This window comes from Epinephelus lanceolatus, chromosome 11, assembly GCF_041903045.1.
Source record: "Epinephelus lanceolatus isolate andai-2023 chromosome 11, ASM4190304v1, whole genome shotgun sequence".
NCBI classification, from domain to species: Eukaryota; Metazoa; Chordata; class Actinopteri; order Perciformes; family Serranidae; genus Epinephelus; species Epinephelus lanceolatus.
In genome coordinates, this window is record NC_135744.1 from 35,818,313 (window position 1) to 35,842,263 (window position 23,951).

General features: G+C 41.2%; 1 protein-coding gene across 4 annotated transcripts in view; it reads left to right on the forward strand.

Moving 5' to 3' along the window:
- The first annotated feature begins 363 nt into the window (after positions 1-363).
- The window catches only part of sh3pxd2b (SH3 and PX domains 2B), a 52,421-nt gene continuing 28,833 nt past the window's right edge, over positions 364-23,951 (forward strand). For all 4 annotated transcript variants that reach the window (XM_033643410.2, XM_033643427.2, XM_033643418.2 and 1 more), the window contains exons 1-3: positions 364-772; positions 3,998-4,078; positions 20,862-20,937. In XM_033643410.2, coding sequence (XP_033499301.1) covers positions 701-772; positions 3,998-4,078; positions 20,862-20,937 — 229 coding nt within the window. In that variant the 5' untranslated portion in view covers positions 364-700. The remainder of the gene's footprint in view (positions 773-3,997; positions 4,079-20,861; positions 20,938-23,951) is intronic.

A 23,951-nucleotide genomic window follows, 5' to 3' on the forward strand; every position in this document is an offset into this window, starting at 1 on the left:
ACTGAACACATTCAGAGTATGAGGGATGGTGTCTGTGAAGTTTATCAGAGAGGGATGAGGGTTACAATGATTGGTGAATTACATTGGACACAAAAAAGCTCAAAGGAAATGTCATATTGCAGAGTAAACAGAAATATCAGTAGTAAAACAGGGTGCAGTACAGAGAGACAGAATATAAGGTGAGAAGATAAGAGTTGCTGAGCATGATGCTGCTTTGGATAGCCTCTGTCCTCTCCCCTGTCTGTCTTCTGTGCCCCAGAGTTAGCTCCATGGTAATACAGCTTTAAGTGTATGGATTGAACCCGTGGCTGCCTGACGCTGGAGGGTTGGTCCATGCAACATAATGAAGCGTCCCAGTCCCTCAAATGGGAGTGGGCGAGCTGGGATAGGCTGGGAGTTTGGTTGGGAACCGTCAGCGAGACGGGACCAGGCACAAGAAGACGAAGGGGAGGGAAACGAAGAACCGAGCGACTCATAACTTGTGGCTCGTGAGCGGCTGAATGTTGGACAGGAAATTAGACGTAGACAGTTTTACGGAAAGCAGCATTTGTTGCGTTCAGGGGTCACGGAGCGGCGCGGATGACAAAGAAGCGACGCCGGGCAAACTTTCTCAGCCGGGTTTAATCGCTCCTAAAACCCGACAGGGAATTCTGTTTTTCTTTTTCTTTGTAACCTGAGGTGTACAGAAGAGGACATCACCATGCCACGGCGCACCGTGCAAGAAGTAACAGTGCAGGATGTCCAGAAGCGGAGAAATCCCAACAAACACTACGTAAGCTTTGTTTTATTTCACAACAGCGCTTTGCAGCTTACATTGAGCAGTAGACCTACTTTCCTCTGCTGCCCTACTCCCTCTTCTGTAGGGCTCAGTAAAAACAAAGAGGGTGTCAGATTACAGTTTACCACGGAGTCAAATTCGCAAGTTTGACTCTTTAGACCAATAGTGGTTTTATAATGAAGATTTGAAGGCACCACACACAAAAGAGAAACTGATTTGTCAGATTCTAACTCATACAGTGAAGAAAAGGCAATAAACACTGAAGATTGACACACTTAAAGAGTTGTTGCTGTGTGATCTTCAGGTTGTCATGTATCAGACTGTAGGAAATAATGTTGGATTCATCAGCTCTTTGGGACTGATATCAAACCAGCAATTTGTCTTCTACCTAGAGGAATTATGCTCAGTGTTGTTGTTTTGGGCGTCTGACTGATGTGACCTATGACCCTCCCCGAGTCTGCATACTTTCAAGTGTCTATCAGCAATTCAGTATCACCTACAAGTTATATATGTGGATACAGGTATTGTCTGCAGTCTAACAAAGCCATTTCCAGGTCTTCTCCGCTGCCACGTGTGTGCCTTCAGAAACATTTTAATAGGCACACAAATCCAGTCCACAAACCATCCAGACTAATTCCCCGAGTTCAAATTGAGCATCTCAGCTTTGTCATGCCTCAGGCTCTTCAATTTACTCAGAAAAACATACTCACAGGCTGTGGCAACAGGAAGTAAGACTAACAGAGAGTTTCTAAGGTCATCGGAGTGAGCATAAGGTAATGTTTGAACAAGGAAAGGCCCAAATAATGTTTGCCATGTGGCATATTTTATGACTTATTAGTAAGTGCCTTGTGTGATTTTCATTCAGGGCAGTTTTCAAGCTGTATTTTAATCAAACATGTCTGATTTAAGCCAGATGTGTTGAATTATTGCACAGAATAGCTCAAGTTCTTCTACGTTAAGTCAGTGGAGACATGAAAAGTGATATTGCTATGATTATCTCCTTATCAGTGTATGCCTCTCTCTTGGCATGCAGTACCTGTGCCAGTTTAAGGGATCTGGTCCAGTTCCATTACTGTGTGTAGAAGAAAAGCAGAGAGAGACGAAGAAGAATCAATGTGTGGATATTTTCCCTGTTTCAGCAGTCACTCCCTGCTGGTACTGCAAAGTTGTGTGGGAGACAAGAATGTCAAAAAGACAAAGACCCATTTCTCGCTTTTCTGAGATTTCTAAACAATGGCGGTTTTATAGTTTGGGGGATAAATGTGGGCGAGTTTGTCCTCAAACGTACTCACATTCAGTTTAAAGTAACACCAATGACATCATATGAGATGGCCAACAGTGAAGGCCACTGCCAAGGCCTCAGCAGGCGTTCGTGTTAGTTCCGTGTACATGGCGTGTGCTCTTGCATGTTGGTTTGCATTCGTCTATGTGTGAAAACGATGCCTGGGTTGAAGGACCAACAGACCTTATACCGCTGTGAGTGTTAGTGGTCAAGGACACAGAGTTCTTGAGATCCCGTGTCTTCTCCATCTGTCTGTTTGCTCTCTGGTGCCGCCCGTGTTGTTTTGTGCCTCTTGTACTCTCTCTACACATGCAGGCTGGACACCTTAAATCTTCCAGAACCCTGGAGGTGCGGTTAAGTGAACAAAAAGCAGCTTATAGCGCCTCTGCTCATCGAAGTTGAACCTTTCTTGAAGTCGGGAAAAACAAATATCACATTCCTTAGAGACTTAAAGATATAAGAGCGTTTTATTGCCAGTATTAGTGTTTTATTGACTAGAGAATCTTTTATAGCTAAAGTTATAGCCTTTCCTGTCTTCCTCAGAGCTATGGCTTCAGCCCAATTTGCCATTGTAGCTGTTCTATTTAAATCTTAATCATTTTTTAGACCGTAGCAACCTTTTGCATATCATGGTTCCCGCCCTTAGCTGTTGAGAATTCAGCAAAGAGTTGGTGGCCACAGCAATATCATGAAATATGCTCATGTTATTGTTTAGATGGCCCTCCACTGGTTGAAGTTTACACACACTGACACATAACTCTTTTTATTACATGAAGACAGCCTCCCTGCCGGTCTGTATAGCTGCTGTAGCTGGTCCATCCGTGGCCATATCTGACTCGACTGCCCTGAAAGAGAGAGGGAGGCCAGAGAAGGTCTGGGAGTGGGGCCAACAGCATTCAGCCAGACACAGCAAGCCACCGGGGAGTTTCCAATCACCTCCCTGCCTCTCCCGTCTTCTTCAACTGAAGAGGGGAAAAAAATAAAGAGCTGTGTCTGTTGCCTGTAGACTGCAATGAGCAAAAAACTAGATGCTTTTGTTTGGATGCCTTGTGCTGTTTTACTGTTGTTAATGTGAGGCTGATGGAATTCGCAGTCTCACATGTACAAGACGTGTGTGTTGAAACTTAGTGCCACAAAGGCAACATTAGTTTATCCCTGTATTTTAATGGTGTTGAGGCACTCTGCATTAGCTTTCAATGTGATGGTATGTTATATTGAAGGCTTCACATCAAACTCACCAACTCGTGTTTCTATTGCTGCTTTTGCTGCTCATTCTTTATGGTAGTGTCTGCCAAAACAAAGTCTCTCAAGAAGTGCAATTTTGAAAAGACAGCGCGGTCAGCAGGGGTGTAAATCACAAGTTTCATCATGATACAACATTATATCGGTTATTTGGATATGATGTCAATTTGAATTAAATTTAGGGGCCTGTGATCGATATGAGACAATCAGTAAATATCCTCATTGTCTTTTTGTTGGTTGTTTGCCATCGTTGGCCTGGTGCTAATCAGCTAGCACTGCTTGAATGTTAAGAAAGGAGGTGTGCTTGAATGTAAATGGGGACACAGACGTGTTGTTGTTAATCATTGAATCGATATATATCGATCCAGATTGATGTATGGCTACAGTCTTAATAGTCAGATCTGCTGCATCCATCCAGTATAATGACTTCCTCTCCAGCAGGAAGTGACACAAATAGACTAGGAAATGAAATAATCGGATATTCCCTTCGCGTTCATGTGAACGGATGATGACAGTGACTGCTGCTGATGTTGCCTGACAAGTGTGCTGTCTGCCTTTCCTCACGCTACCCTCTCTAGGAGTCACAGCACTGCCAATTACTGGCACTCTGAGTCACTGTGAGATGCACCAAGAGGTCTGGATTATCAGATTTGTTAGTTTGAAATGTTCTTATATTTATGTCTTTTGTTTTTCAGGTTTACATCATCAAAGTGTCCTGGAGTGATGGCAGTACAGAAATCATTTACAGACGCTACAGCAAGTTCTTTGACCTCCAGGTGAGTGTTGCATGTTGCAGCTTTAAAAAGAGTGTGACAAGTTATAACTGCTCCACCAACAAACACAAGCATAAGTCAGGAAGTGAATGGTACTCTCTCCATACTGCACAGTCCCCCTGTAGACCTTGTGCTCGTAGCCGAGCTCTCTCTGCTCCACCCATATGACACTGGTAATTATATTGTGCGAGAGGAGTCGGAAAATGTCCCAATGAAGTTAATAGAGGACAGTGATGAATGTGACGACCGCACTGATGACCACAGAAATGTCTGAATCATTCTTGAACGTCACGCTGGCAGTGTGTGTTGCACAAGGAGGGAATCTCATTAGTATCCTAGTTTCCCTTCCTCTTTCGAAGGTAATGGATCTGGGGCCTCGGCCACATCTGAGCTTGCAGAGCGTGGACTCCAGGAAACCCAGAAAGGCAATGAGCACATAGTCAATTTAGGCGAAGCATACTGTCAGCCCTAATTGAATTAAATTCCTTTTAATTGATTAGAACGGTCAAAGCATGAGCAATGAAATCAATAATTATAATGCTCCACTGGGGTTTCTCTGAGGCTACAAGTGTCATGTTAACCAGAAGAATATAAACAATTCCATTACTAATATCATTAGTTTGACTCAAGGCTTCAGAAGCTGCCAACAGTCTTACTTATAAATCAGCTCATATCACACTCATGAATGTTTTTTAATCGTTGCACCTCTCTTGTTGAGACCATGCCAAAGTAAAAGTTCATGTGTAGCTGTAAACAGGAATCTTTGCAGTGTAATAAACACAGATTAGCTAAAAACATTAAGGGCTGTTAACTGCTCTTTACTGATAACATTTAAGCCTGCTGTTGAACTATTGTCAATCAGTAAAACCTGCAACAGCAGTGAAAGAATTTGACCGTCATTTTCATTATTGTTGGTGCCAATAGTTGCATTTTCATAAAACAGATAAGAAAGATGGCTAATTTAAAAGGGAACTAGGAGACATGTGGAGTGGAGATCTTGTAGATTGGTGCCAGAAATGATCCAACCGTGCAGCCTAAGGTTTCCTGTGTGTTTTGCTGGATGTATAACTCTATGACTACTTAAACTATTGAACTGCAATTTAGGCTGAATGGTTGGTTGAACATCTTTCATTGGCTTCTGTAGCTATTTTCAATTACATATATTAAATTCAGAGTATTTATTTGTGTTTTGAAAATTGCAACTAAAGTAAATTAAACTCCATGCGAGTTTCACAATGTTGGTAATTCCGTAAATTGGGTTTCATCATCCAGCCGTAGCACTGCCTTGCTTTTGATGTTTTTGGCTCACGAAGAAGGCTTTTAAGACTTTGTGAGCGCTGTGTCTAAGTGAGAGGAGGAGATTGGGAAACCTTCACATATTAGTAAGAGGGGAGTTTTCTTTCCAGTAAGAGCTGGAAAGTCAGTTTTTCAAAGACAGAGATCCTAGCAACAGATGAAGAATTGCTGAATCAGAATTAATCAGTGACCACACATGTTGTCATTTATGTGCAAGGAACACAGACTGAATGAAATAATGGGCGTAGCCATTGAGTTAGGCATTTTGATCATCGCCAGCTTGGTGTTTTGGAGCCAGAATATTTGAATGAGAGGGTGGAGCTGTGGAGGAGCGAGGGGTGGATCTGACTCAGGCTGTGGTGATGCCTCACAAGCCCTTTTAAGAAAAAGACTGCGCAGTAGAGCCGCTACACAGTCCTTTCATAATGCCCCTGCATTTTAACAACAACAACAATTTACTGTTTTTGTGAAATAGCGGCTGATTACGTTCTCTGCTTGAGGAGTGAAGACTTCCTGGACCTCATTGTTTTCCCAATTTGTGGACATTTTTGGCAACTGTTCTTCTTGTTTGAGTTAGCCGCTAACTGCTATCAGCTACTATTTAAATCTCCAGGCAATTGGTTGCATGCATAACACGTCGCCAAAATGTCAACCAACCTTGACACCCATGATCCCGTCCCGCCAGCTGTCCCATTTATACAGAGGTCGTTTCGATGCTGTTACTTCCTCCGTTCCCAGCTCAGAGGCGAGACAGCTCTGTCCCCCAGTTCCGCAATGGCAGCTTTTATACAGAACAGGAAGGTGCAATAATGGCGTGAAATTCCTGCCTTGAAGAGGCAGTGTAAAAGGACCTACAGACAGCCTGTCACTCAAAGCAGCCACACCCTTAATTATGCATAACATTAATGACATTAAAATAGGTGAGTTATAAAAGAATTCATAAAAGTTAAAAGGGGACGGTAGCTATGGAGACCAAAACTGTTTTTGTACCAGGCTCTAAACATGTTTATTTCTGCTGTAAAGTTCGGCATTTCAACATGGGTGTCTATGGGGATTGACTTCCTTTTGGAGCCAGCCTCAAGTGTCCAAGAGAGCAACAGCAGTTTTGGGCACTTGCTTCCATTTTTAAGCCCTGGAGGTTGCCGCTTGGCTAGGAAACACAAGTTCTTTCCTGTTGTCTCTTTAAAACATCCACAGATACTAATTAAAGAGATTTTACTGTCACTGATCACTTTCAACAATATCATTCCTTGTTAATTTCGCCCATACCTCAGCACATTACCAGCACACATAACTAGTAGTTACATTACAGTATCGGATCAATGGCCTTGAACTAGATGAGCATACATGAGATATTTTCAGCGGGGGCATTCCTCGCTGGTGTTCACCCTGCCATGCCATTCAGCTGCTTCCTGCTGAGTTGACAGCCTGTGGGTGGGCTCTCACTGGTGAGAGAGATGTAGATAAGCCCAGCTGGAGAGATTACAAGTCTCTTATCTCCTGTTAGATTTGGCATTGACATCTTATAAGCCACCTTGAGGCTGTGGTATTTCTTACAGAAAGGCTGGCAAGTTGGAGTTGGAAGGCCGGACATCTCATCAGCTCCATGATGATAAAGGGATTATAAATGTCTGTTGGTAGAATGTATTTGAAGTTCTTTTGTTAACTTTTTAAAAGATTATTTTATCATTTTGACCCGTTACACAGTGCATTTTGATGAGGAATAAGGCAATGGTTTGACATCATCAGGCATCATCCCAGGTGCCCGGCCCGGATAGTGACATAGAGCTGAGTCATTGAGCTCTTCTCGTTACCATTTCGTCATTGTCTGTCATCTGCCTTTGATTTTTTTACGTCTTATCCTGCCTTGTTCCATCTGCTCTGGTCATCGCTCATTCTGTTGCCTTATGATACAGGAGGGGTTTATATGAATAGAGAAAAGATGATACTGTAAAAAAAAAAAAAAAAAGAAGAAGTTTTACTGGTCACACCAAAGCCTCAGAGCCAGACAGGAAATGTTATTCACCACATCCCGTCAACACAGCTGGCCCAAGTAGCTGATGCATTAGTTCAACCAAGGAAACGTGTGCTTTTTTTACCGACCACAGGCAGTGTTTATTCACTCAGTCTGACATCAGTAGGATTTCTACATTTCTAAATGCTTGGTTGTTTAAATCCAGATATATGTATTCTATATTTGAAAGGATGACACCTTTTTAGTTTTTTTCTATAAACAGATACAATCCAGACCAAGCTGGGTTAAGCAGACAGTGATCCTGACAACATGAAAAAAGGGGTGTCATTACATATATAGAATCTTAATGCTAATTTGCATTTCTTTATATTTTCAAAAACAGTCTGCCCACATTTCTCTGTGATTACATGTGTCGTGCGTGTCTGACGGCATTCACTTTCTGAGAATTCTTGACCCAAGAGCTAGACGCTCTTCTCACCCAAGATATTTCTGCCACTTCTCACCCACCTCTTTCCTGCAACACCCACACTGGAGTCTCCATGTAGCTGCTACCCCTAAATACACCTAAATACATCAAACTGGCACATGTGGGTACTTTGCAAAACTTTGAGGCCACGCCCCTTTTTTGGGGGGGGGGGGGGGGGGGGGTAGAAAACCAAAGATTCTATAGCTAGATTTCATTGCAGTTTGACGTGTGTTTGGATCATAATTTGGAGAAGTCTGTTTGCATATATTTTTTGTTAAGCCAATGTTTTTTTTTTACAGACATGTAATCATCATTTTGCAACCTTGTCTGAACCAGAGTGTTTGCGATACCTTAATAAATAAAGGTCGATTGCCGTCATGCTAGGGCTGCTCGATTAATCGAATTTTAATCTAGATTACGATTTGGGCTTTCAACGATTATGAAAACAAGATAATCGACATAAAACGATTATGCGCTTCGTGTCAGCTTACTCTCGTTGTCTCGTGTTGCAAATCAAACGCACCCGGAAGCCACGCATGCACAATACTGCCCCGTCCCCTCCTCTCTATTCACTCCATGAGCCAGTCAAGTAGGTGAACTATGCATAATGTGAGGGGCAGGTGATCGCAGAAGATTTCAATAACAGTGTGTGGAAAATGGCAGAGAGAGTCACTTCAGGCTTCCCATGTCGGAGTAGAGCAGTGTCCCAACCAGGGGTCGCGTTAACCGGATATTCTTGGTCATTGACCGTTTTTTTACAACAATGACCGGAAAATCTGAAGGCCGTCGGCCATTTTGACCAGTTGCAATTACCACCCCTGCCCACTTGGCAGCAGAGTGCACAGTCAGTGGTTTAAGTGGCTGCCGTTTTCACACTGCAGAGAAAAAGTCATTCATCTGCTTCATGTAGCGTTGTTGGACATAACGCCCTGGACATACCAGACGTGGAACCGAAGCACGGCGCCCAGCAGCGGAGGCAGTTTTCAGTCAGCACCCATGTTAACCTATCTGACTGTCCACACAGGCCGCTGAGCAGAGCAGAGCGCACGCGGAGTAGAGGCAGCGCTTCAGTTCGGCGTCTGGTCTATTTTTCACGTGAGCCACGAGCGCTTCTGTCAAGCTGGATCGAGCGGATCGTACCAAACAGGAAGTCGGACACAGAAAAGACGAGAGAATCCGGCCAATTTTCAAAATAAAATAACAACAGCATGCACTGAGGAACATTTTTCAATACCATAATCACTTCATCACAATTTTAATTTTGTGTCACCAAGCCTACAGGCATAACTACATAACGCCCTGGACACACCGGACGCGTTAGTGCCGTCCGGTGTGTCCAGGCCAAAGCCTAATGGCACGGGTGTGTGGATGTCTGTTCATCTTTTCGTTCATGTCTTTATTAATGCACACTTTATAACTTGCTTGTTGGATTTATTAAAAACGAACGAATGAAAACTAAATGTCTTTGAATATCTCTATTATCATTTAAAAACGAAAATTAAAATGACCGGTAAAAATAGATTATGACCAGATATTTATGACCCTGTCGGTCAAAATGACTGGCGACGAAAAGTCTAGCGCAACGTCTGGTCCCAACACAGTGGCTGTGTCTATATATGTTTGATTGGATCACCAGAGGTCTGTAGTATGAAGCAGGATTTGAAGTTAGCGAGGTAATTTGAGGGTTAACTCTTGGATTTCAGTACTATGAAGCTGGGATAAATCACCATGGTAACTTATGCTGAACAGCTAACCTGTTCCGGAGCAGGTTAACTTTAGAGTATCGTATTTTCAGTATTTCTACATTTTCCGTTACAAGTTTACATGGTATCTTTTACATTAACATTTTACTGTATGGCAGTCCTACACACTGTCAGTATCGTTTCATCACATATCATATGAAGCAGCCTACTTTATTCGTGGTTCTGATGATGTTGCTCATAATTAACACCCCCTCCTCTTTCACATGATGCCACTCGTGGCTGGATACGAAAACCCAGAGCTGACTGAACTAGCTGATAACCAGCTTTGCAGTAGTGGTTACCCAGATGGCCAATGCTTGGGTTAGTCAACCCAGATAACGAAAAGATAGATAGTTGAACTGGCTTCATAGTGCAGGCCTCAAGTATTGTTGTCTGTAAATAACCAACCTGTTAATAGCCAACTGTATGTTCTTGGCTGCTATTTATTTGGAGACAACAGTATGATGCTGTTATACTGGACTGAAGCAGCCTCCTACTCAAGTTAGCTGTCCATCAGTTTTAAATGTCACCAACAGGATTTAGCGATTTACCATACTGACAGTGAATATTCACATATCTTAAGTGCCTCAAATCTCAGTCTGCAAGGCTTGGTTGAACCACTACACAGCAGCTTTTCAGCATTTTCCTGTTCATCTCTATATGTGACAGGGCATTTCTTTGCTCCAAATGGGCACACGGCCTTGGCGATGACGTGATGCTAGCCTGGTCTAAAGCATCAGGGAGTGTAGTATCCATTTCTGCATACTGCTGAAGGACTCCATGGTGTGACAGAGTTATTGCCAGCACTTACGCATAAATGTATGTAATGCAGAGTATGTGTTTAGTCTTGCGAGCTCTCGAATACTGAGAGAACAAATTAAGCAATTAGCATTTTAACACAACCTGTGGGGTTTTTCCCCTCTCTGTTTCAATGTGTGACATTGTGAACAAAAATAGACTGATCTTCAGAAAGATGGAAAGTGCTGAGATTTTTTGCCATGGGGTCATCAGTTTTATTTCCATGTCACTAAGAACAGTTTCCATGCTGCAGACGTGTCCGCTCAACTTCACAAGCTGAGTCTTCCAGCATTCCTAGTCTCTTTGGATACAGGATACAGTTTTACTTTAAAGCTGTATGAAAATACATCACTGCTTACTTATTCAGAGCTGCACAGCTGTCACATATTTTCCATCTGCAGTAATCAAGTAACAAAACTTTTTAAAGGGGGGCAAGTTATTTTGCTTAAAGCGTTGGGGCTGCCTGTTGTGTGTATTTCAACAAGCAACAACAATGTGCCTATTTCCTGTTGTGTATAGTAATTTTCAACCATTTTCAGAATAAAATGCGCTGTACGTATCCTTAAGCAGTGCAGTTTGTTCCTGGAACCCAAAACATGTGGGAATGCTGATAGGTACAAGATAGGTACTTATTGTACTTAAGCTCTGTTAACAGTTTTCATGTTAGGGTGTGAATGGTGTGGGCTGAATATGGAGAAAGAAACAATGGAGGTTTCAATTAATTTGTTAGGAAAGATTAAGTGTGTTGTCAAAACTATTCAATGCACTGAAGTTTACTTTGATAGATGAACTATTGCTGGGACTCTATCCTTCATGACTCAGTGAAATGAATACAAAAGACCTAACACCCGAAGCTAAACATCACCATAGCACTCTTAATTTTCTCATTCATATGTCTGTCTATGATTGCCGTGGGTAGATGTGGTTTGTTAGCAGTGTGGCCCATGCTCACAGAGAGCCAAGTATAAAAAAGGAACAAGGAGTGCTGTTTTGTTTTTACCCTCCAGCTCCTTAACCGGTTGATGTCATCAAGCTGGACTGAAGAGCATGATTTGCAGTTGTCTGTCAACTGACTAGATTAGAATTAGTCATGTTTTAGGAAAATGGCTTATTGTTGTTGGCTGCCAAGAGACGACAGGCACAAATGAACCCACTTGCTATTCCCATCACAATCATGTTTCCACTCTAAGTGGCGAGAAACCAAACAGAAACTGATTGATACTTCATCCGCTGGTGCTAGAAAATGCCATAAGAACTGAAATTGGGAAGCTACACATCTTGTGATAGACTGGTGACCTCTCCAGGGTGTACCCTGCCATGTTGGAATAGGCTCTAGACACTTGGCCAAGAATAGAATAAGTGGATATAGAAAATCGAGGGGTGCCTTGGCAACAAGGGCTGTCTTATCCTGAATATGACACCAGAAAAATTGTGTCATATGTCTCTGAGACAAGAAGTACAGAAACACAGTGTGTGATGAAACCCAGGCTTTTCAATGCTTTCCACACCACTTAGAAACAGTACCTCTTGGGCATGCACTTAATTCCTCTGATGAGCAGTGGGTAAACAGTGCCATGGTCCTGTAACTCAGGGGAAAGTAGCATTTATGAAATCCAAGTTACATTGGACCCAACCTTGCTGTAGAAAGTTTAAAGCTTCAACCAAATGATAAGTTAAAATATACTTTTCAACAGTTTCTGGCAAAGTGGTAGGGTTGGGCAATATATACTGTTAGGCGATAAAAATGTTTAGCCATATCAGATTTTTTTGAGTTGGTCTGAGATCCAGTTAATACTGAGATAGCTATCCTTATCCCAGCAACAGACAATATCAAATTATTATTGTATTGTTATCTGAATAGAATTTTCATCACATTTATTGCAGTGAATCAACGCTGAAATATAAAAGTACATTAATCAAGCAACTTATTTGTCACATGCAGTTTTCAGTTCCACCAGTTTGTAGTTGTAGTAATAATAAATAAATGTCAATGTTTAGGATTTGGCAGGGTCATCATTCAGTATCCTTGTAGCCCGAGGGTAGAAGCTCCTCCTTAAGGCTCATTTATGCTCCCTTTACGTACGAAAATGTATACGTCCGTTTCAAACGATGTTACCGTCACTGCCCACATACTTCCATGCGTCCTTTACGTTGGCATGGATGTTAACCAATATATCCACCAGAGGGCAGCCCAGCGTCAAAAGTTTATGACAACAACAAACTCAAAAACAAACATGGCGACTGTGGAGGAGATATTGATAATGTACCTCTTGCATAAAAGACAAAAACAGGCAGCATTGTAGGAGGCAGTGGTCGGTGAGGCCGTTAAATACATTGCGACTGGAGGACAGAGAATTATTTTCTCTAGTACTGCCGATGAGAGAAATTGAATTGTTATTTCTTCTTCGTGTCTCACTAGAGCTACGTATCGGGTAGTGACAGCAACACTGCCCCCACGGTTTCCGGTGGTACTGCTCCGTTTGGCCTGTATCCGTAAGCTTTATGGAAACGTGCAGAAATACAGACGAAATGAACGCAGAGCACGAACAGAAGGCTCCGTCCGTATCCGGATCCATATTTAACATTGAGCATAAAAGGGCCTTTAGCCTCTCATTGTTGGCCTGGTGTATCCGGTACCTTCTTCCCAATCTCGATATGTAGAAGGATAGAAGATTGTATTTATATTGCCCACCCCTATTAAGAGGTCAGGGAGAAGATCCTCAAGTTGAGGATCCAGGGTCAAGCCACTTTATTTTCTAAAGTGTTCTTGACACAACCAGACCCTTGGGTGCTGCTGTTAAGCTGACCTTCTCCTGTGACCTTTCTGGGGGTGGATATGTAGAAGAGACTGACCCTACAGGGACTAACTAAAGGTAAAATTGTTAAGACTGTATCTAGACTGAACATACTAAGGCACCGCTGTCATTCATGAGTCCCTAGAAACTGTTTCCTGGTGTTGATTATATGTAAGCATCAGGACAATCAGTATTAATCAAAGTAAGAAAACCTGTCTGGTAGTATTAAAACGAGAACACTGAGGTCTTACACATATTGAAGATGAACAGATTTAATCCATCCATCTATTCATCCAGCCATCCAGCCATTATCCATAAGTTATCTGCTTATAAATGCCACAGATAATTTCTTTGCTCACACTACTTCATCAGTGGACTAACAGCTCAGCTTTCCACAAATGTGGATAGTTGCGGTTACAGTATGGTTGTCTGTAAAGGGTTAAAAATGACCTCAGGCATGAATGTACAGTGGACTGAGTGAAAGAATCGGAGGACTACAGAGATAGGCATGTTGCAAAGAGAGCAGCTATTGTTCTCTGGGCTTTTATACTCTCATTCAAGAGTCTTGTGCGTGTCTGATCTTCTTTATTATCCCTTTGTTTGAAGGCTGATGATACAGCTAAAGCGGATATGGACTAGACAAATTATAACCCCCTGGAAGATTACGTTTGTTTCTGAATCAGCAAGAATTTGCCAAATTAAATACCAGTGTTTAGAAGTTTACTGTGTTACCAGGCATATCAACAGACAAGGTTTTTTTTTCTTCTTCCTTACATCCCTGGACTGGTCTGTTGGTCTTACTGTAGCCATTCAATGACTGAAATGTGTCAAACTGTTAATGAAGTCAACTAAGGCACATCACAGCAACTAATGGACAACATGGTGTAAACAGATCTTTAATAGTTTATGTTCACTCTTTCCATCCTCCAAATTTCCCTGGCGGATACAAGCTTTGCTGAATGTTGCTTTTTTATTATGGGAAATCTAGATCTCTTCCAAGCAGTGTTTTGAATAACAGCACTATTTCCTCGTCAGGTTTTGGTGAATGAGAGAATGAGGACATGAGCCAGTGGTACTATCAAGTCAATTAGTTTTAAAAAAAGTAACATTGCAGTTTAGGGTTTGAATTTAACTTTTGACAGAGCCTTGAAAGTTCTGACAGCATAGGCATTAGCACATATCCACACCTGATGAGTTCAAGACTGAAATTATCAGTTTTGTAAGCCATTGTTTATTATAATCCATGCGTGATGTCCACAAATGACCATAGTGCTAATGTGGCACGCATTTCCCTCTAACTGAAATGAACTCAGCAGGATATAATTTAACATACTTCAGCCTTGGAAAGTCATATGGAGCTTGACTGCGCTCCACCTTGGCCTGTCATCCTCCTGCCTGTAGAGCATGAATATTTGATGTTGGGTGCATGATGTAACTGGTATTTTGAAGAGACATCTTTACTCTCTCCAGATGCCTTCTCTTGTTTGAGTGGCTCTGATTACAGAGTAGATACAAGGTTTAGAGTAGACACAGAGACCGGGTGTGTCTGTACTCAGTGAGACACATGGGAACAATTACAGTGTGTGGGGCATTGACTCTTCTGTGTTTGTCTCTCTCTGTCTGCCTGTCTCTTTGCTTATGCTGTCTCTCTTAAGGTGGTACTGTATCAGTGATGAAGCGTCTGACTCATAAGCCAAGCAGATTGTTGTTTTGTGAGTTTAGTGCTCTGTTTTCTAAATTCCTTTTTCACCTCTGTTGTATCCTAAGAAACTACAAGAGTAAAGACTCAAGTGGACTGACTCACCTCTTGCCGTGTCTTGCTTTAGTAGACAGAGAGTTCATGGCTCAGCTTTCTACCCCCTTATCGTTGTTATTCTCTTTTGTTTTAACAGGGAAATTGTGGCTTTAACTTCATAATGCTGAGCTTTAGCAGACATATCCAAAAAGAAGTCAACAAGTACAACCTTATCTGGCTTGACATTCCTATCTTTTCACCTCATGGTATTAAGTATTAGATATGGCTGCGTCAGTTTTTTTTACAACCAATTCAAGACCAAGGGCCGGGACACAAGCTGCGTCTTTTACCATTTTGAAAACACAAAGTTGGGTGGTGGGTGCTACTCTTGTGCCTCTGTACCAGCTTTCAAGGGCGCAGAGGCAGGTTGCGCCTGACTAAGCGACCAACTCAGCACTGTATCATGGCCTACTTCCCAAGTTCGGAGTAAGTTCCCAAGTGTCAGAGCTGATCTTCTTCCAGACATTGAGTGGGTTTACATGGACAGTTTAATTCCCTTTTCGTTTGGAATGAAAGTTCATTCCTATTAAAAGTGATCTTGTAAACACCTAATTCAGAATGAAAATGGCCAATGTGACTGAAAATTCAATCCGATGTAACGGGCTGGAATATTCCGTTTCTAATTCCAAATGAAAGAATTTCTCGCACTTGTATACACTTGTTCCTCTTTAAGTTCATTCCGGTCTTTCTGCACAAGCCTGAAAAAGGCACTAAGAACGGCGGCGTCAAGCATCTTGTTATCCGGGGCGAGGACTACAGTGTTTTCTTCCGGTAAACGTAAACATGTAACGTCCACCCCGCCCCCTATCCAATCAGAAACCTTCCCTGCCCCAAACCTTGCGCGGACCCGAATACAGGCGATTAAAAGGCGATTAAACTGATCTCCCATGTAAACCCTCATTCGGAATTAATATTTCCCATGTAAACTACCTGGAAGGACTTTAATTCCCAATGATTTCATTCAGATTTATTTCATTCTGAATGAGAAGCCATCATGTAACCGTGCCCATTGTATTTTTTTAGGCTTATAAATATTGTCCACAGGACAAATGTAAAGCTCTGGGTAACACTCCACTAAAATGATTTAACTTCTCCTTCATATTAACCATTGACTGAAATTTATGGAAGAATGGAAAGAAATCTGCTGGCTGTGATATTTTTGTGCGTGCTATTACGTTCCACAAGTTCAACTTTGTTTATTTCAGGGCTCAGCCATTGTTCCTTGTAAAATAGGCGCTTGGGAAAATTTGCACCCCATTTCAGCAATTCTCTTGATTTTGAGCATTCTTTCTGTATGTCTGCATTGACAACCATAAATGTGAGTGTGCAAATCCGTGGCTTGTGTCCCGGCCCTAAATTGTGATTAATGAGATCTTCAATTGGTTTGAGATTATCCAGTTTTCTGAGATGCAATTAATACATAAGCTCTTCTCTGTCAGGTATGAAAGCTAAGACTGTTACTGGATCGTTTGTTTTCTTGATATACTAATAAATGTATTGAATTAATCACCATGGACTACTTACTATTGTTTGGCCAGCTCAGAGGTCACATAAAAGGACCTTTAAGCTGGGAGAGTAAACTGAGTAAATCAAACATTAATGAAGAATTAGATTTAGGATTCCAAAGCCAGTGTCTTTTTTTGGCAGTCTTGAAGATTTGGGGCTTGTAAAGTTTATTAGAGTGTTTAAAGATTAGGTTGTTAACGTTCTTTGGAATGGTCAAACTGAAGCAAATGGATATCGCATAGGATATGAGCAAGAGTTAGTGAAGAAATACAATTAAGCTGAGAAAACAAAGGCCAATGGGGTCAATCTGTACAGCTGAAGATCTGTAGACAATCATTCACCCTTAAAACATATGTCCTCTTGTATGCTTGAACACATATCATCTTTTAGGTCTTTTATCTGACTGGTGCTTTCTCATCCAGATGCCTGCAACTGTCCAGCCACTGAAATACATATCCATATATCTGTTTGGATGTTTATACATGGATGGTATCCAATGCAGTGTTGCATTAGCTCTTCTGGCTGTCTTGGTCAGGATCATAGTGGCATGAGAGCAAGCTGTCATGTAATAATTCCTCCTTTGTTTCCCTCAAAATAGAAAAGCATTACGGCCTATCTACTTAAGTGATTTGAGGATGTTTAATCTTCATGCCACTCTTTGTTTTACGGCAGCAACACCTCTTTGGCACCTGACCAGACTGAGACAGTCCATAACAAGTAATAGAAAATATTTTTTGGCACAGGTCTCTGCCTTTCCCATAATCTCTCCATCACCTCGCCTCATATTACACCTCCTGCTGTCTTTGTGTTAGTTTTGGCTCAATGCAGCTTATTGTTTCTTTCAAATTTACCAGAGGACTTTTTGTGACAGCATGATTACACTGAAAAAGGTCAGTAAGATAACAGTTTATAGCAGTATCAGGGAGATATTGTATCACAGAAATCCTAACTGTGAACTTTAATAAAACGTTAAAGCTCATATCAAAAACTGATATCTTTTGAGTATGCCTAGAGGAAAAGCAGCACCCTACAGCTCACATCCTCTACCCAGTGATGCTCATGGTCCATGTTTCATGACCCACACGTGTAAAATTAGATTCAAGAGTAGGCGGATCACAGGAGGTGATTTGATATTCAGAGTCAGTTATGTTTCATGTTGACAGCAAGCTGAATGCCTCTCAACCAAAAACAAAATCTGCCTCACATACCACATGAAATGTCTACATTTTTGTTGAAACATCTTAACTGAGAAAATGGATACATACACTCACTGTGAGATCTGAAGTTTAGTCATTGAGGATAAACAAACCGAAGCACCAACACTAGAACATTCCTGTTGGGTATTGCCAGTGCTGCATATTCTAGGAATGAGTCTCACAGTGGAATCATACAGTGATATTTATTGGTGGGGAGAATAAAAACATGCTTGGTTTGGATATCTGGAGAGCCAGTTTGTTTTAACCCTTCAATGTCTCTATGGCGTAGACCCAGATGGTACTAATCTCATTACGGGATAGCCATGTCATAGTAGCCTAAACGTGGGCGAGCTCTAGTTGTATCTGCAGACCTTCTTCATTCTCAGCAGTATTCTTTGTTGGGAGGCGAAGGTCATACTATGTGGTGTCACCTTGATCTTGGTCAAAGTTCAGTCTTGGAAATAGGGCTGTACCCAAATATTCGAATATTCGTTTCTATGGGTAGGTATTCGTTATGAAAATCTGGTATTCGATATTCGTTTTTTTATTTACTTATTTTTTTATATATATATTTTTTTTGGTGCTAAATGTAGTCTTTTTGTTGCTGGTAAATGTAGGTTATCAATAAAAATCAAAACTTTTAAATTGCATTGTTAAAAATGTGAAAATATAGTGTAGCCTACTGAGCTTGTGCGCACGGCACGCTTGAGCGCATCCGTCTGAGGCAGTGGATCAATGCCAAGTTTTACCACTTTATCACTATTCCCTCTAACTTGTAGCTGTTTTTCGTTATCTTTTGAATTTAATATGAATTATGGAACCGCTTTTGTCAACATTTGTTTCCACCGTTTTGTACAATAAATTATTGTTTAAAGTTTCAACAAGTTTCTTTTGGAGTGCGTGACAGAAGTGTGTTTTTCGTATGCTGTAAAGCCCTGTGAGGCAAATTGTGATTTGTGATATTGGGCTTTATAAATAAAATTGATTGATTGATTGGAAACGACCGCGGACTGTCACCTGCTCAACGCATCAGTACCTTCGGATGCCATGACAGTAATAGATTATAGATTAATAGATTATAATAATAATGTCAAAATATCATTTACAGACCGATTTAACAGACGATCACTGCTGCCCTACCCGCAGGTCCATTTGGGGTCCCGCGGGTTATGGGTCGACCCGCGCATCACTACTCAGCTCAATCTATAAAGGCTGTACACACAACAGTAAGGCTATAGACATTATATTCCTCAGGCCGGCAGAACCAGCAGCGCATCGGCTCTACAGTGCACGGCACTGCTGATTAACCATTTTATTGCAGCACAGAGTGTCTGCCAGCAACCAATTACTTGCAGAGGCTTCCTACAACTTGTTTCAACGGTTCCGATTTAATCAGAAGACAAATTAAACAGGATGACTAGCCAATGTGAAAATCAAAAGAAAGCATAGAATAATGTACTGAAGGAGACTGTTGTGCCATCACATTTTTTTGTGGTTTGAGAGCAAAGATCCGGTCGCCGCTGTGCAAAACTCCGCAATACAATTAGGTCCGAAAAAACCCCGGAGTACCCCCACCTCCGTGAACAAATATTCGAATATTCGTTATAAATTCTGCTGAAGGTCCAAATGTTAAAAAATGGTATTCGGGACAGCCCTACTTGGAACCCATCGGCTGTAGTAGGCTGATGGATATCTGGGCAAAGACTTCCTCCTTTGTGCAGCAGTCATTTTGGCTAATCTCTACAAACATATATTGGCATGTGAATGCAGATACTTCAAAAAAAAAAAAAAAATCTAATATAAAGCTAAATCATGGTAAGACAATAGCCAATGGGTTCCATGGTTGCATTTCGGGCAATGCGTTTCTCCTCCCCCCGTGGACTGATCACGTGCATCTTAAATGTGATTTGTCAGTACTGCTCGGACTACAGATGAAAACCAGAGTGCTTCTGATACCAAAATATTGCTTGCAGATTCTGGATAGACAGTATTTAATTTGACCCAGAATTCTATGCCAATATTTTAGCTCAGATTGATGATGTCAAATGTGAGAAAGAAGTACTCTCCATTGGTAAGTAAGTGTGGTTTGATGATATAAAACTATAGAGAATGAGGAAAAAGAAAACAGATCAGAGTGATATTCTAAGTTTTGAGAATACCCTGGTGGTGCATTGACCCATTGTTTGACACTGCTAACTTAAAAACAGTGATCACAAAAACTGGCCATTAATTCAGGGAATGATGTACCCCTCTATATCATTCAGCCAAATTTTGGCTGGCTTTTTAAAGCCATAAAACACTTACTTGAAACCCCTTAACAGTGTTTTTCTGTCATCAAATAAAATTTGCTTTGACCTATGAGTCTTCTGATAATATTTTTGAAGTATTGGGTTCTGTAGTCTGGGTACGATATCAAAGAAACTTCCAAACACTCCTCTTTCAAACATTCAGTTGCATCAAGTATTTTATTCCTAACTCTAAATCTTTTGGTTAGATGTGCAGATCCACTTTAAGAAAAGCACATAAGAGAAAGAGAGAGTGCACTTAAAGGTCATTGGTCATATTGCCATGTGTCTTTTTATTGGCTTCAGCTGCTGGAGGATGGAGGATACAACATACGCATGAACATACACAAGCACAAATACATATCTATACATATATATGGTAACAACTCTACAAGTGGAAGCACACTGATGTCATTAAGAGACATGACTAAAGGAGACATAAGGGGCCAAAGTGATGGAACATAACATAATTCGATGAGACAAAGGGAGGATACAAAATATGCTGAAATAGAAAGAAAGACTTTTAAGACAAGTGAGTTTTAAGAGAAAGAAAAGACTGATCCAGAGAAGTGGTGATCAGCACAGATCAGCAGATCTAAGGAACCACTGCTCTCTGGCCTTTGAAAATTATGGAAACAGAAATGTTCCACTATGTCAGTGTTGCCTTGCTGCTAACAGCCCCTTTGCTGCAACAACACATGAAGTAGAGGGGAAAAACCATACCATCTGCTCAGGACATTCCTAATCATTGGCAGACCTTCCTTTATTGGCCGAATTCCTTGTAGGAACTGCTGATTTGTAAAAATGTGAACCTTTCCTCTCTGGCCTCAGCTATCCTGTTGCGAGTAATGTAAACGGCATGTTTATGTACACTGTATGTGTGTGTCAATGCTTTGTGTGCTAATAAGTCTTAATTTATTGCGGTGTTTTAGATGGAATTGCTGGACAAATTCCCAGTGGAAGGAGGCCAAAAAGACCCTAAGCGCAGGATCATTCCATTCCTACCAGGTAAGAGTTAAACACATTGTGTCCCCCAAGGCCCTTTAATGAACATACACACAGAACTCACGCAACTGTAGCTTGTTTGGAGGATTTGCTTTTTTCTCCCATTTATATAAACACCTTTTGGGGTTTAGACTGTTGGCTGGACAAAGATTAAAAGATTAATCAACTAATCCAGAGAACGTACAATGAAAATAATTGTGGCAGACATGCTTATGATAAGATGTTGCCAAATTATGCACATAACAATACAAAAAGAACAGTGAACTCCTTGATATTCTCCCTCTGCTATACTGCTGTGTCCTCATCTCATCCCTGCTTTGTTTGATTTCTCCATCATACCCATTCGCACGCATTGGGTTACAATGTGGGCAACAATGAGTCACTGATAGGCTGCGAAAGAAGTGAGAAAAACAGAAAATTTTGCACACAAAAGAACCAACCAAAACATTTTGCTGCAACCATGATTGGTCATAACCACACTTTTTTTCTGTGATACATCAAAGAATATGTTTTCCACATACTCTTAAACATCTAGCTGACTCAGCTGATCTCTCAGCATGTAGCCTACAGACATAGACAATTATACAGTATAGTGTTGAGACATTAAATGCCATTTTAACATAAGAAAACTCTACCTATGATCATTAAACTAAATTGTTACAATGCATAACATTCATTATAAGCTGTTTTTGGCTTAGCTGCACCATTGTCCTAGCTGAATCATCATTTCGTGTAAAACCTGACAGTTTCCATTACTTCCCTACAAGTACAAGTGGCAGTGAAGTTTGTTTAGAGTAAGGACTTTGGGTGCGCTTGACCAACTTTTGAAATAGTTTGAGATTCAGATCCTGCTGAAAGTAATCCTTTATGAGAGTTTGGGAGAAGGCCTCACCCAAAGACCCCACCCACATCTCCCCTACCAGGGTTTGGACGAGTGGGGGATAGGATTTTTTTGTGGCCACGCAGGTCTGGAACTCATTGAAATAATACACACACAAAAACACACACACACTTCCAGACTGTTTGATGAACTCTAAGTAGGAGGAAGGGAAGAGAGATTGAAAAACACTGCTTTTCATGCTAACCCTGACAGTACTCTCCCCACATACAGTCAGACAAAGCATGAATACTATTACTAATAATTCTCATCTACATTAAACTCTGTCCACTTCCTTCCTGCTTTTACCTTTGGACCCTGAAATTCTAGATTGTCTCTAAAATTTCTCTCCTCCTGCAGTGAAACTCTGAGTGTTGGTAGAGGGTTTCACTTCTTCTGTTTTCTGTGGAAGAAAATGACCATTGAAGTGCCCTAGAGGAAGACACCAAATCCCCATATGCTTCTTTGGAGCTGCCAAACACCAGAAGCTTAAGACTGTTTGTGCTCCACATGGCTCCCTCTAGGAATGCCACTGTGGAACCATTTGCTTTTGTGGCACAATGTTGCTAGCAAACATCTTTTATGCTCAGTGCTTGCAATAAGTGAAGTTCACCATTACTAGTCTCAGACCCCAGATCAGATATGATTCTCTTAAATAGGTTCCCAAGCAGAAATTTGCCAGATTTGTTCTCTGACAGCCAAGAAAATCCTTCAGATACTTAAGAAAAGTCTGGACTGTGTGCTGAGAACAACCTAACAAGGCACGGAAGTGGTTTTCCCTCCTCGGTTTGGTTTGTTCAAGGCCCTGAGCTGTTTTTACTCCTTTGGTATCTCCACATCAGCAAAGTGGCTTGTCTGCATGTGTGGATCGTGCAGAATTTCTGCTGCCAAAGCTTAGCTGTTGCATTTTCATCCCTTGCTGCAAAAAATACATGATTACATTGGGAAAACACACAAAACGTATCAAGATGACATTTAATAGCAAAGGAAAAGGAAGTTTAAAATAGTTCAAACGTTGGCCGTTTCAACCCATAACTTTTTTCATACAGGTGGTCTACTCTTTTCTAATGCCAAGATTGAATAGTATGTGCTGAGTATCTTTAGGCCATTTGTCATCTGAATACATCTCATGCTGCTAAAACCTTTTGATAGGTTCATACATGACATTTAGATAAAGGTGATTTTTTTTTTTAATCTATTTCCCCCAGAGCCGTGAGCGATGCTCTTCAAAGCAGTGTCAGCAGGTCAGCCTTTGAAAAAAGAGCTGATACCAATTATCTAAAGTCAGGGTTGTTAAACTATGGGTCAAAACCCATGATGGAATGTGGGTCTGTTTTTTTTAGGGCCCCTGCATGATAAAAGAGGTGATATTCTTTCATGAGCTCAGATCCAACAAGCAGACTATAAATTTGTTGTTCGGGGTTCCATTTTTCCTGTTTCCTCTTAATGATAGATCTAAAGTAGGTACTTTTTCAGCTTTTCTGTTTGGCCGGGGATCTCTCTGCCTGCCACAGTAGGAGGCACAGAATGTTGGGCAGGTCAAATTATGTTTCTAAGGAGGATCTGAATAACATTCTCCATTCTGTGCTCTTTTAAAGGCAGAAACGCAATATAACCAGTTACAATGACCTTGGTTTTTAGGCCTCATTCATATCACGTTCATCTCATCTGCTGAGCAATCACTGCTCTTGTCAACTTGAATGTGGTGCACCAGTAGCAGACTTGTGTTTTATGACAGCTTATGGAGATGCGTCTGGCCTTAGTCAGCAACTTGCCTAAGAACACAGTAATTATCATACGCACACAGCTCATTCTTAGAAGCTTCACTCATGTTTGTTGAAGTGTTATGTAGAGCTTTTTGGGGCACGTTACTTCAGACAAGCCCAAGCCTCATCTAAGTCTTGAGTCAAGTTTCAATTCATTAACCAGCAACCAGTGCAAGTCAGTTAAGTTTTGTAACAGCAAGTCTCACTTCTTGTCTTGTGTTATTTGAGAGGTGACTTAAGACTTACTGTTAGAAAACTTTGCAATTGACTCCAAGTCAAATCTAAAGGCTTGTAACAGCAAGTTTTAAGTCATCTCAACTCTTCAAGACCAGTTCAAGTCACTTCTGTAATCGCAGGTACCATGTCAAGTTTTG